The 14,655-nt window shown below is 36.1% G+C and overlaps 1 protein-coding gene across 1 annotated transcript; it reads right to left on the bottom strand.

The window, feature by feature from the left end:
- Positions 1–7,662: 7,662 nt before the first annotated feature.
- On the bottom strand, positions 7,663–9,541 carry LOC124375188. Its single transcript, XM_046833297.1, has 2 exons — positions 9,340–9,541; positions 7,663–7,814 (listed from the first exon to the last, which is right to left on the bottom strand). Exons 1-2 carry the CDS (start codon positions 9,539–9,541, stop codon positions 7,666–7,668), a joined length of 351 nt encoding a protein of 116 aa, XP_046689253.1. The 3' UTR covers positions 7,663–7,665.
- Positions 9,542–14,655: the final 5,114 nt, after the last annotated feature.

Raw genomic sequence — 14,655 nt, 5'->3', positions numbered from 1 at the left:
AACTCTCTTCGGGTCAAAACAAGTTACAGCCCAATCAGCCTACAACTCTCTTCACCTCAACCGACCGTCCACCTACAACCGACCCTCTCGCCCCGACAGGGGTCCTCAAAATGACAATGACACGACCGAACGTTGTTTAGGCTAAAGTTCAGCGTTTAATCGTTCTCAACCTTCACGGCGTAAATCATCTTTTCGGGGGAAATTTGAAAAAATCACTGCCCCCTTTTCCACCGTGGTTACTTCGAAACCCCGGTACCAACACGAGATGGCTTTTTGTTGAACTACACCAGTTAAAACAGAGATAAAACCCCTTTGTAAATCAACTTTGGGTTTCAAAAATCAAAGGGCACAGCAATCGAGATAATTATTTTCAAAATGATAACGAAACCTCAGATACGTATTGAGTCGTCTCTGTTCAGGCAGGGGGAACGGGGCGAATGGCGTTTCGTGTACGCTTTCCGTTTGGGAAGGGTGACCTTATGCAACGTTCCCCACATTTTCGCGGCCATTTGAACGGCATGGGCCCCACGCCTCCCCTCCAGGTGATGACGTTCAAACAGGCTCGCGCTCGGGCCTCTTGTATAATTACCCTTTTGATCGTATTGAACGCTTTTTCCTTGTTCGAGTATTAAAAAGGGATCTTTCTCCCCAAAATCGGGGGTGATCTCCGAAAGGCCAAAATATTTCTGTGGCACAAAAACACGTTCCTAATGTTTTTTAACTATTTAACAATTATAAATTTAATGGTCGTCCCGTTTTAATTTAAATATTTAAGGGTTATCCAAAGATTTCAATCTCATATAAGTCGATTTTTTTTAAGGGGGAACCGATCACCTTTTAACCTCATTCGCCCTCCTCAGGACTGGCCTTTTTCGAAGGCAAACAAACAAATAAGGGGGAGTCGATACAGTACAATTGATGAAAAAAAGTGCTACGCACAGACGGGATCAACCCTGGCTATCTCTATTTAAATCTAACGCTTAACCGTTGGCCATGGGCCTCGAAGGACAAAAAAAAAATCGCCCCGTCCAGGATATTTACTTTAATAAAAAAATTTCCCTTCAGAAACTATTGATTTTAGGGACCGGAAATTCTTCTTCCACACTAACAAAACCCTTTTAAAAATTATCCCTAAGCTTTAATAATGACCTTTTGTTATGTTTGTAAGCTATGTTTTTCTAGTCTTTTCTTTATCCTACCATGTTACTAGCGTCCTATGGGTAGAGTACATTTTTTCATCAAGTAGGCGCTGCACCAGCAACCATCTCCTGATAAATTTAATTTTTATTCTCTACAATCTGTGACAATGTGTTTTTGGGGGGTCCTGGAACTCATGGATGATTTTATAAAGCCATCACACCTTTCGTTTTCTTTAAAATTCACAGCGTATTATTCGTCTTTAATATGCATCACGGTGTGGGGAGAAGTTGTTTTCCTTTGAATCAGTAGGCTGCAAATCGAGGGGATTTAAATTCGAAGGTAATTATTGTCGATAAAGAACAGAAAGAAAGATTTTAAAATCTTCCTAGCAATGGACAGTCTTTGAGATATAAGTTTTTGATTATGTTCTAGGTGCATCTAGCTACCAAAACATATACTAGCAAGTTTCTCTGTCTTAAATAAAACTAAGTATTAATTAAATTAATTTTTAAAAACAAATTCCTTTGAAGAGGGAATATAAATCGTCATTGTTTGTTCTTCCCTCTTTGATGTCGAATTTTATTTCGGCCCACCCAGTTCATTCTTTGCCAATTTGCTTTCTTTTTATTACTTGTTTTGTATTTTTTCCTAATTACTCCCATAGAAATAAATAATCTGCATAACAATGGTTCAGTGTGCCGTCCTATTACCAAATGTCCCATATTTACTTTTTTAAAATTGTTATATGCCTTAAACGGAAATTTGGTGAATTAAAAATAACAAATGTATTGTTTACAATAATTACTGTCTTCGCCTACATGATTACGCTCAAGAAACCTGTAGATTATCATCTAAGACATCTCTACAAGACCGAGAAGAATGAACTAGATTAACTGTAGAGGAGCGCTGTGACCAAGTGACGTCATCTGCGCAGTTTTGCCACAGCGCACACCACGCTGCATTCCGGAATCCTACCGTCCCATCCCCAGTTTCTAGGGTTACTGGCCTCCTCCCCTATGACGCGATCTCTTACTAACGCTCCCACTAACCAGTTATCGATTGCTGAAGCCGTTCGTTTAGCTCAGCTGCCATCTAGTTTTCAGATTTATTGGATTCCCTCTAAACCTCCAGAGTATATATGCTATAATGCAATAGCGGCAGGCTACTAGATATAATTTTTAGTACCTTTCTACCAATGAATTACTATTTAAAAACACTGGGCCCGGGTTATAGGCCTTTTTAGGTTAAGAAATATATTTTTAACGCAACTACACTTATTTTTATAACAAACATAACAATGATAGCCTCCCATCAATATTTACATCTAACCAAACTTAATTTAAGACAATATGTCTACATAAAGACGAAGGTTTCGGTAACAAAACAAGGGGACTAGATAATTCTTCTGCGCCCATGTTTGTATTTAAACCTGTTGAGAACTACCCCAAACCAACTGAACATTTTTGGAGGGGATTGGAACAAGGAATTAATCATTTTTTCGATTTTAAGCTGTCCTGTATATTATTATAACTTTATAGTAAAAGAATTACTCAATATTATAAAAGTAACTTTCTTTCTATGTAACAAAAAAAGAATCAAACAATCAAAATGTTATATTCTTACCTTACATTAACCACGTCTCCGTGTTGAATGTCGCCATTTATCTTCAAGGTTCTCGTATTCGGGTTTTTACTAACCGATCTGTGTGGTTGCAACACGTAAATTATCCCAGTTTTAGCCTGCGCAACGCAACGTTTTCCTCCTCGGCAAATGGAGGGATCAACATTCCAAACGTTCGTTAACGAGCTTCTTATTTGCCCCCTCGTTGGATTTTTCGGTCTTTGGAATTGTCCCTGGAGAGGATTTTCTTCTATCGGGTGCCATTAAAAAATTGAGGGACGGAACCGGCACCAGGCTCAACAACAGCTCTTCGAGTGGTAATTTTTAAAAGTTCGCCTTAAATCCCGTTGTTAAAATCTTCGTCCGGAAAGGGTCCGAGCAAACGGAAGCGTAGCGTGATAGTTAATCTTATCGAGATCCCGCCTGCACCGCTGTAACCACTGTTTCGATACATTCCTTCGTCTGTAGGAACCTGTGGATATAGGACTCTCTGTGCATCTGTGGAATTCCTCGATTTCTGCGCGTTTGTTTCTACATTAGCCAGCCACCACACATCGTCACCCGGCATTTTCCCAGAAGTAAGAGTATTAGCGCAATTTAAAAATTTTGTAACACAACACCAATGAAAAACCACCAAGCGACATGCATCGAAAAACAGCACAGACGAACAGACGTACAGCAGCAAACTGAGCGGGGAATCACGTATTGTGGCGAGGCGGAGTCGGCTGTGACGTTAATGCGGCGTCCGAATATGGGCGCACTCGTCTCAGCAGAGGCAATTTACCAGCCAATCAGCATTGGCCCACAGAGCGTAAAACGGAGGATAAATTTTCTCGTGCTGCAGTTATGGTATGTACTATTGTTTGTTAGTCCATACTGTATGTAAAAGTATGTTAACTCTAATACAATGTTTTAGTCTAAAAATTTGTATTCTCTGAAAATCTTACACCATATTAAATTTGCATTTATATTGTTTTACAAACAATTTGAGTAAAACAGTTGTTTCTCTTCTTCACATAAAATAAATGTGTGCAGCAAAACTGTGCTGTGGTTTATAAAAACCATGGGGAGTGCCAGTTGATCAGTATCTTTAGAGCTGCATTTCTCCTAAAACCAAATGGGATTAAAGGCAGGGAAGTAGATTTCAAAGGGGTAAAAAATTGTGAGTGGTAAATTTGAAAAAAATATATATAGATATCTTTGGACTATCTTTAAATTATAGCAAGAAAATAATGTTGGGTTCTATTTTTTAGTTAGCGGACTTTTAAAGTGAAAGACGTAGTTCCAGAAAGAAATTTGTAGTTCACTAAAGGTAATTTGTGTTCGGTAATGTAAAGGATAACGCTACACTATTAAATATTTTGTTTAGAGTTATAATTACTTTAATATTTCTACTGATAGCCTCTTTATGAAATTAGCCTTATTATTGATTTGAAATTCAAATGCTACATCCTTTTCATTACTCTCAGAGTTTTCACTCAATATAAGATGTTCAGTAATTTTCTAGAATATATTTACAAAACTGTTCTTTCAGCCTGCCGCTAGATTGGGTGCACAATATTTCAAGTAGTTGGGTACGGTCCAATAAGCGGACCGGTTTTTTATATCGAAGAATATAATCATCGATAACCTAATATTCGGCTTATCGAATCATAGAACTATCAATCGATATAAAAGTAATAACAATCATATGTTTAAATTAAAATGTGAATTTAATGGATAACAATTAAATAAATGAACATAAACCAAAATCAGGGAAACTCATAACTTTAACTAAATGAAACAGAACGAAAAACGTTTTTACTAAAAGTTGTGTCCACCATTAGGCTACCTTCTTTTTTTTGCATCTGAAGAGACCCTGTTAGCTCCTCTGACAGTTACATTTGTTACCTTTCCACAAATATCACATAATGGATTCTTAGGTAACTAACCCAACATCCTGAAGCCATAAAAAACATATTTTATCGTCTTTTATAAGCAATTTCGTGAAGCTTCCTAAGATTGACGGCATTTTAATACACAATGTTACGTGAAATTTTAAAAATATTACCTTAAATTGTATTATTTGAAAGTGTTTACAGCTGTTCATATTAGATTATTTAAGTTGTTTTAAAAAAATAATTCATCAGTATCGATTGATGTATATCGATGGTTATGAATTAAGTAATATCGTTTGCCAATTTCGATTATAAAAAACCGGGGTCCGCTTATTGGACCCTACCCTACATTATTTGTAATGATGTGTTTTCATAATTCATATAATACAAGTTGTTTATGTGAAGTGGGTTGATTAAGTACAATTTATTTAATATCAATTTATACAAACCGCTATATTGTAATATTGTCGTTTTTGTCTGTTGTTCACTTTATTTTTTATTCAAGGTACACCCAATAGAGTACAACATTTTTATTTATTTAATAAAAATATTGTACAATAAGTAGGCTACTCTAGCCTATAACAAACCCCTCTTGTAGCTTAATGCTGAGCCTTCTCTCTGACCATGCCTGGAGCTATAAGCTCTAACATCCACATTGAATCAACCCTTCCCACAATAGCTACGGTTGTGCTCAGAATAATATAAAACAATGAGATGATCATCATCTGATCAGAATTTGAGTAAAAAAGGAAAAATCTCTTGGAATGCTACAAAGAAGTTTAAACCGTTTCAAATAATAACTTCAAAATTGGTGAAGATTATGATGGCCAAGAATTTATGTTATAATAATATTACTAGGACGTTGCCACCTTTAATTTTTTCTACGCTAATTAAAAAAACTTTTTCCTGGGGGGGGAGGTGCCCAGAAACACCCGGGTAATTGGAACCCCCACCACATCAACAGAGGGGTCCAGTGTCCCTCCCCCAGAAAGAAATATAAGACAATTTTGAAATATTAGGTCTTAACATCGTTATTGTATGGTACTCCTGAACTAACAAAAAAGGGCAAAGATCAGATCAGAGTGTATAATGTTTACAGTAAAATCAGATACCACCAATCAACAGAAGCTTATACAGGGATAATTACAATCTTCTGCAAAAAATACAGTTTATATGCTAATTCATTATTGAACTAGAGAAAAATTTAATCATAACTGTCAAACCAAAATACTTCTGCCAAAAAAAATTACGCAGGACTGGTTTTAGATTTATATGACTGGAACATGTAACTGTACCCAATTAGGAGTACCCTGTAACATATGAATCTAAATCATTTTGAATAAATTTTTTACTCGGTTACTAAACATTATCCGGGTACAGATAGGCTATAAAATATTATTAAACTAACTTCTTTGTAGTTGCTGCGTGATGATGAAATTCAAATATTTAGCGGTTTTAAACAAAATTGAATTATTACATGTGCACTAGTGCCGTGAAATTCAAAAAATTAAAATAGTTGGTAAAATTTGAAAATGTTTAGATTATGATTGATTGATCAAAGTCTCCAACATAAACGTTCATTTTTAGTTCGGGAAAATAGACAACTAACAACAAATGATTTTTAAATAAAATACTCCTTGAGGGGGGGCAGATTCATCTCTCCCCCCTCTCATCAGTGCGTCCTGCGTGTATTAGGGTAAGTAGGTAGTAAAATGGAAGGGAAGACAATAAATTATTTTATTTTTGGTTTACAAACAAACGTAACAAAAACATACTGAAAAAAATACAGTGGTGAACTATCGTTAATAAATGTTGAAGAGTAATACTGCAGTTATTCCTCACTACAAAATTAATGGTAACATTTAATACTAATACGACTTCGATATTTACATAATAATGTTCGAAATAAAACAGTTTTAAACTAAGAACATTCACATTTTTCATTACATTCAGACTATCTTTGTACTTTTGTTAACAATATAAAATTAATAAATATTTCTTTGGTTAAATAAATATAACATCTAACACAGAAAACATGAGGATCTATCCCTTGAAGAAAATCAACACAAATATCGCAGTTAACTTAAATGCTTTCTAAAAATTTATATCACCGTTTTATAAAGTCGTTTCTTATCTTGCTAAACACTTTTGTACAAAATACATTTCACATGGATAACTTTACATGTTGATACAATAGAGTTATCTAGCCCACAAATTAGGAAAAATATAAATACGACAACCTACTATTAGGACAGACGGGAAGATCTTAATTAAGTACAAAATAAATATCTGTGTTTAAAATAAATAATATGCTATCAATTCTTGATTTTTGGTACGATACGTTAACATCACCAGAGTTTGATTGGTTAGGTCAAGCAGAAATAACTTTTACCAGATAGGAAAGTACATTTTCTCTTCTACTAAACACAGAGGAATTAAATTCAAACATAAATATTTTAAGGTCACTGACCGTTTTTGCATCTCTATGGTAGTATCAAAAATGCGCAGTGGCCAAAAAAATCCCATTTGGTGTACAATTTAATGCCTCTTTGCCTAGAAGAAGAGACAATGACCTTAACCTTCTGGAAGAAGGAAAAACTTGCTCTTCCTGTCCTATCAGAACTCTACGTACCACTGACTTTTTTAGTTAAAAAACCCTCTTAACATCACGTTCTGTCGTAGGCATATGATGATTTTTTCCGGATTTAGGTTTTTAGTCATGACAGCTTCGACAAGTTTCCCTGAGTTTTTCTTTCAACGGCGCTCTCTTCTCTGATGAGACCTGATAGAGGTTGAGAGGAGAAGATGAGGGGGGTCGTCGGATGGGGGGTTTGGGCTGCTCCGGGGGGGCAGGGGCGGGGCTGGCGGGGGCTTCCATGGGCTTGGGTGAGCAAGAGAAGAAACTGTTTCTTCATCTCGCCACCGGCAGGGCTCGGATCTAAGGGGCTGGAGGCAGTTCACCATGGTGCTGGTGGTCAGGAGAGTGGGGGTGGCGGGGCTGCGATGTGGGGACACTAACGTGCCCATCTTAGGCTGAGGGCAGAGTGAGAGGCGAGGTCAACAGACACGTGTGGGGACGATCGGATGTGAGTGGAAGGCGGGAGGCTTTTTGAAAGTTGGCTGCTCCTTCATCACAATTTGTTCTGCCTTCTTCCTTTTTCTGGTACTCCGAGAGCTTCTGCAACACAGTTATGGACAAAAGACATTTAGATAATATTTCTAAATTTTTAAAATTATTCTGATAGGTAACGTCAATATTCACAATAGTGCTGTGTTCCAAGTTTTATCAATATAAAAATAAAACTATGAATGGAGTCCATAAAACTAAAATATTTTTTGAAACTCGGATACATTTAGAAGAAATTGTATGTGTTAGAATTAGTATTTATAAAACATATATCCATTATAAAGATAAGGTTCATTTCTTAAAAAGAACTTATTTACTATAAAATAAAACTAAAAACAGCTGCTTTATTTTGTAAACTAAATTTTATTTAGAAAATAAAGACAACAATTATTTATTTTTAACACATAGGGGTTGTCACTTATGTAAGCCTTTTGACTTCATTTCCACACAAATTCCTTTTTTTTAATAAACAAGATTCCCTTTGTACATTGTTGCTTTTATTTCTACAATCCTTTGGAATTCTCAAAAAACCAAACATTGTAAATAACCGAAATTTGAAATTTTAAGAATTCTTAATCACGTACAAATATATTTTTAAGTAAGTACTGTTTAATGTATGAAAAAGTAGACTTTTAGTAACAGATTTTATTTTAATATGGAAGCCCACACTTTTATCTCCTTTTTTGCATAATTGACATCAATATAAAGAACTTATAAATGAAAAACCGCCTTAGCCTTCTGAATACTGTTCTTTGTCATTTAATTTTTCACCTGATTTAACAACAAATGCACACAACACTGTTGTTGTGACGATATGATCATCATTGTGGTGTTGGCTGACCTTCAACAGCCAACGTGTATGCATTTTCAGTTGCAAATACACACAACAGTCACTAAACGCTAATATGATGGATTGTTCTCAGCCAAAATGTTGTGATGAGATTATTGAGTGCTTTTTGTTGTAATTGGACGAGCATTGTCAATGCAGGTAAAACAATTTTTTTACAGTTTAAACGTTAAAATAAATGGCGTATTGACCATTTCTTGGAATGAGAAACTCTGATGAATGGTGATAGCCTGTTCATTCTCACTTTATCGTCACGTTCTGCAATCATAATCGTTCACTTCTGCATCAAATCGTTCACTTTCTGCATCAAATCGTTCACATTCTGCATCAAATCGATTCACTTTCTGCATCAAATCGTTCACTTTCTGCATTCAAATCGTTCACATTTCTGCATCAAAATCGTTAAAGATCAATGAGAGTAACCCATTCCGTTTCATCCGTCATCATGGAACATTCTTTTAGCCATTTTTAAAGCTCTTATCCATTTACTTAACATTACATAAGCTCATAATGTTTTATTCGTATTAAATCACAAATATAACGTTTAAAATTTCAAACTGCTCTCATGCCTCTAGCGGTAGGAAATACATACATGACAGTATTTCTTGTCAATAAATAAACTTCACGTAGTGCTGCAACACTAGAAGTTATATATAAATGGTACATACTTAAAAACAAACTTCTTGTACTGTAGGAGAACATTCTAACTACTTCTGTACAAAACTAACCTCCATTGGGGTGAAGTTTCTCCATTATGGATCTCCAGATTTCTTTCTCCAGACTAAGCCTCCGCTCGCAGATCGGGCACTGGAAATCATCATCGTTGAGCATAGAGCTGCTACGTCGCCTTATCACCTTCTTGTAATGTGGCTGAGAGAGATTACCAGGGAAGTTAGTGCGAGAATTCTTCTTGCCCTCCGCGTCCGCCATACAAAAGGGACACTGTCGATCTTGGAATCTGCCTGTCGTCAGAAGCTATACTGGTCAAGGTTAGAGAGGGTTCTCAAGCTCCGATCTCGACATCTCCAAATCCCATCTAATGGCAAATTTCTGAACTCAGTTGGATATTTGTCAATTTTCAGACATCACTCCTGATATCTGTACATATATTTTCAATAATGACAATACCTGGGAGAGAAATTTAATTAAAATACAAAAGAAAGAAACATACTCTCAGTAGTACTAAGCATTGTTTAAAAGCTCTAGTTAAATATAATAATAAAACAATCAACATCAATATGATTATTATGAACATTGTCCAAAATTACTATGATTGGTTACCTATTTATCTTTCAAGGACTATTTATTTATCTTTCAAATTTGCTAAATTTTTGTTGTGAGCTTTTTGAATATTTTAGCAATAGTTTTTGAATTAAGTATCATAGAATCTGTACTTCTTTTACTCAAAACACCATTAGGAAAAGATTTGTCACGCTATGAAAGGTCTGCTGTTTTTATTTTAAAAGACCTAAACATGAAACTCATCAATCACTAAATAAACAATAACGAACAGTAAAAATAACACTAGTAGTAATGATTACTAATGGGAGAATACGGCAACACACGTTAACTGACTTTCCTCCTCTGCCTTTCACACATGCTCTTTGTGCTCTACGTTCAGCTGTACACAAAAAATTTAATCATATACTTTTCCTGATAAACTTCCACGCATTTAATTCAAAACTGAATTTATTATTATTATTTGTGTCTATAAATTTAATATTGTAGCTAGTGTAATTAAGTTATTATTAAATATGTTACTTTTTACTTGATTTTAAACATGTAATACAATAATTCAATGATTACTGACTAAAATATTTGCTGGAGCTACTTTTTTCCCAGCCTTCCTAAAAATGCAGAGATTCAATGCAATAAGGTAGACCCTATTTTGAAGTTTCAAATTCACCTGGGACTAGGAGTTCAACATTAAAAGAACAATCAAAAACAGGGATACAGTATTGTGCAGGAAGGTCATGGACACACAACCAAATGGTGGAGTGTTACCATAACATGAAAAATGACATTGTCTGCACATCTGTTCCTACCATTCCACGTGAAGAATGCAATGTCCCTACCATTCAGATAAGAATGCAATGTCTGCAATGACATCTCATGTAACGAATGCAATGTCTGCAATTTTCCTACCTTTTGTGTAAGAATGCTATGTCCTACCATTCACGTAAGAATGCAATGGTCCTACCATTCAGATAAGAATGCAATGTCTGCAATGTCCTACCATTCACGTAAAAAATGCAATGTCTGCAATGTCCTACCATTCACGTAAAGAATGCAATGTGCCTACCAATTCAGATAGAGAATGCCAAATGTCCTGTCACTGTCACGGAAGAATGTTTTTTTTGTTACAATGTCTGCAATTTCCTACACATTTGGGTAATAAGTATGGCAATGTCTGCAATGTCCTAGACCATTCTCATGTAAGAGATTCAATTGTCTGCAAGGCCTAACCATGTCTCATAGTAAGAATGCATTTGTCCTAACCATTCAGATAAGAATGCTATGTCCTACCTTACAATAAGAATGCAATGACCTACCATTCAATAAGTATGAAATGTCTGCCAATGTATACCATTCATGTAGAATGCAATGTCTTACCATTCAGATAAGAATGCAATGTCCCTGCAATGTTCCTTACCATTCACGTTAGAATGCATTGTCCTACCATTTAACATCATAAGAATGCCAAAAATGGCCTACCATTTCACATAAGAATGCAATGTCTGCAATGTATTCCATTCACATAAGGACTGCAAATGTCCTACCCCTTTCAGATAAGAATGCAATGTCTGCAACAACGTTCTACCATTCATGCAATAAGAATGGCAAGGTCTGCAAATGTCCTACCACTCTCTACTACCATTCAAATAATGAACGCAAATGTCCTATCATTCTCTCTACCATTCACCGATAAGAAATGACAATGCCTGCAAATGTCCTACCATTCAACGTCAGATTGCAAGGTCTGCAATGTCGATCCATACCTCTAACCATTCACATTTAAGAACGCAATGCCTGCAATGTCCTACCCATTCACGTAAGAATGACTAAGGTCTGCAATGTCCTATCATTTCTCTCACCATTCACATAAGAATGCAATGTCCTGCAATGTACTATCATTCACGTTAAAAAAATGGCTCAGACATGCAATGGCCTACCATGTCTACCACTACCATTCACGTAAGATGCCAATGTCTGGCAATGTTCCCTATCCATTCTCTTACCATTCAGAGAAGAATGCAATGTCTGCAATGTCCTACCATCTATACCATTCATATAAAGAACGCACTGCCTGCAATGTCATATCATTCTTCTAAACCATTTCACAGTAAAGAATGCAATGTCTGCCATTATCCTATCATTCTCGACCATTCAGATAAGAATGCAATGTCCCTTGCAATTCTACCATTCACTATAGAATGCAAGGTCTGCAATGGTACCTACCATTCTCTACCATTCAACATAAGAATGCATTGTCTGTCAATGGCCTATCTCATCTCTCTACCATTAACCATAAGAATTGCAATGTGGCAATGTACTACCATTAAGAGTAAGAATGCAATGTACTGGCTATGTCCCTACCATTCTCTACTATTCACATTAAGAAACGCAATGCCTGCTATGTCCTATCCCCATTCAGATAAGAGAATTGCAATGTCTTACTCCATTCACTTAAGAAAACAAGGTCTCGCATTGTCCTACCATTCACTTAAGAATGCATTGTCTGCAATGTTGGGGGGGGGGGGGGGGGGGGGGGGGGGGGGGGGGGGGGGGGGGGGGTTTTGGGGGGGGGGGGGGGGTTTTTTTTCAATCTCTTCCATTCACGTATGAGTGCAATGTCTTACAATGTCCTTCCCATTCATATAGAATGCAATGACCTACCATTCACATAAGCCATGTAATGTCCTCCTACCCATTCACGTAAGAATTGCAATGGCCCTACAGTTCACGATAAAGAATGTAATGTCCTAAACCTTTCTAGTAGGAATTGTAATGTCCTTCCATTCACGTAAGAAATGCAAATGACCTACCATTCACGATAAGTATGCAATGCCCTACCGTTCACTTAAGTATGTAATGACCTACCATTCACGTTAAGAAATGTAATGTCCTACCCATTCACGTAAGGAATGCAATGCCCTACCGTTCACATAAGAATGCTCATGTCCTACCATTCACTGTAGAATGCAATGTCATACCCATTCACATAAGGAATGCAATTGTCTGCTTTGTCATACCGATTCACGGTTAAGAAATTGCAAATTGCCCTACCGTTCACATAAGAATGTAATGTCCTAGGCCATTCACGTAATGAATGCAATGCCCTTACCATTCACACTAAGAAATGTAATGTGCCTACATCGTTCACGTAAGAATGCAATGCCATACCGTTCACGTAAGAATGTAATGTCCCCTACCTATTATCACGTAAGAATTGTAATGTCCTAGGTATCCATTCACATAAGAATGCAATTGCCTACGACCGTTACACATAAGAATGTAAGGACCTACCATTCACGTAAGAAAGGCAATGTTCTGCAATAACTGTCTTCACCAGAAGTACTACAGGTCTGCCAATACGCGAAATAAAGTATTTCTTTTTGCTGTGAGGGCACTAGTATTTACCATTGACCTATATTCTTTTTAACTCCATTTGTGTTAAGTTTGTTCAAATGCGAAAGTGGAGATTTTTGAGTACCAAAAAGAAAAACTAGTGCGAACATAATGTAACTTCACACATTTAAAGAAACAAATTAGTGGGGGGGGGGGGTTTTCAGGGATTTTTTAATCAAACTTGAAGGTTACAATATTCTCTGCCTGGGCAAGTTTTAATATTTTTTAATGACCTAATATTTGGTTTTTGTTGGAATTTCCTTTCGATCACAAGTATCTCAGAATTACCTTTCCCTATATATGGATTCAATTATGTAGAATTCATTGGTTTTTGTTCAAGAAAAGACTATTTTGAGTTAATGTAATTCATGAGGAAACTATTGGGAATTAATTTGGAATATTTGAGTGATTTATCTAAGAGAAACCATGTCTTCAAATATGGTCTCTCCACAGTTTTTTTAAAACTTTTAATACAGTAGAAAATGTTATTGTTTGTAGATTATGTCACATATAAGGTAGGTTTAAGTGAGTTATGATAAATAGCACATTAAAATTACTCTTTAACAATTGGCAGTAGTTGTTCAAACAGAACAAACAATCTATACAAAATGGTTACCATACAATTTTTTCCACTATTAATAATTACACAATCTATATGGAGTGTTCTATTGTGTTGACAATAACAGATATGATGACATAATAACAAAAAAAACAACCCCCCCCTTTTGGGTGTTAGTCGAACTTGAAACACCTAAAGAAGTTATGCTCCACTGTTTCTCAGTTCAGTATATCCTTTGGGCACACAAAGATAACAATTAGGTGACTCTTCATGATTATTGCTGCTTATACTGCGTTAGTTTGATAAGCAAGCCTATATTTAATTTACACCAATCAGAACAAATTCATGGATTGAACTGATAACTAGTTATCTGACTGCTGTTTTCAACTTCAATTTTCAACTTCACAAGTTGACCTTAATTGTCTTTCTGTATTTACCAACATTCTTAAAACTACAGCAAAGTGAATAAAGAACAAGTTTGGTAATCCAAAACCCTGATAAATTAGTGACCAACAAAATGTCTAAATAGAGATATTTTGGGGTTAAAATTCAGATTGTTGTTAAATTCAAAATCAGTAATGTATAGGAGGGCTGTTAACTAGACCTTTTTATAGCTAGATAAATAATATCTGGCACTTTCTGTGATAGAGGTTTAATTTTTTTGACGTGACAACGACGTGAAATTAGGTTGCGGCACGGAGTCACTCATGAAAAAGTGTAACGCCCGTAACGTTACGTTTGCCGGCCCAGTGGGTCCGCCGCACGGGATCCCGCACGGAATCAAGCATATAACTGTGTGTCCGCCGCAACGGTATATAGCAGATAACTTATGTTTTTTTCGTGAAAATTGGGGGAG

This window comes from Homalodisca vitripennis, unplaced genomic scaffold (genome assembly GCF_021130785.1).
Source record: "Homalodisca vitripennis isolate AUS2020 unplaced genomic scaffold, UT_GWSS_2.1 ScUCBcl_14673;HRSCAF=25575, whole genome shotgun sequence".
Classification (NCBI taxonomy): Eukaryota; Metazoa; Arthropoda; class Insecta; order Hemiptera; family Cicadellidae; genus Homalodisca; species Homalodisca vitripennis.
This window is presented reverse-complemented; position numbering and strand designations above follow the sequence as displayed.

Coding starts and splice junctions, on each gene's coding strand:
- LOC124375188 (XM_046833297.1), bottom strand. CDS start 9,541: ATGGCGGACGCGGAGGGCAAGAAGAATTCTCGCACTAACTTCCCTGGT. Junction 7,815..9,339: donor GAAACTTCACCCCAATGGAG/GTTAGTTTTGTA, acceptor CTGTGTTGCAGA/AGCTCTCGGAGTACCAGAAA.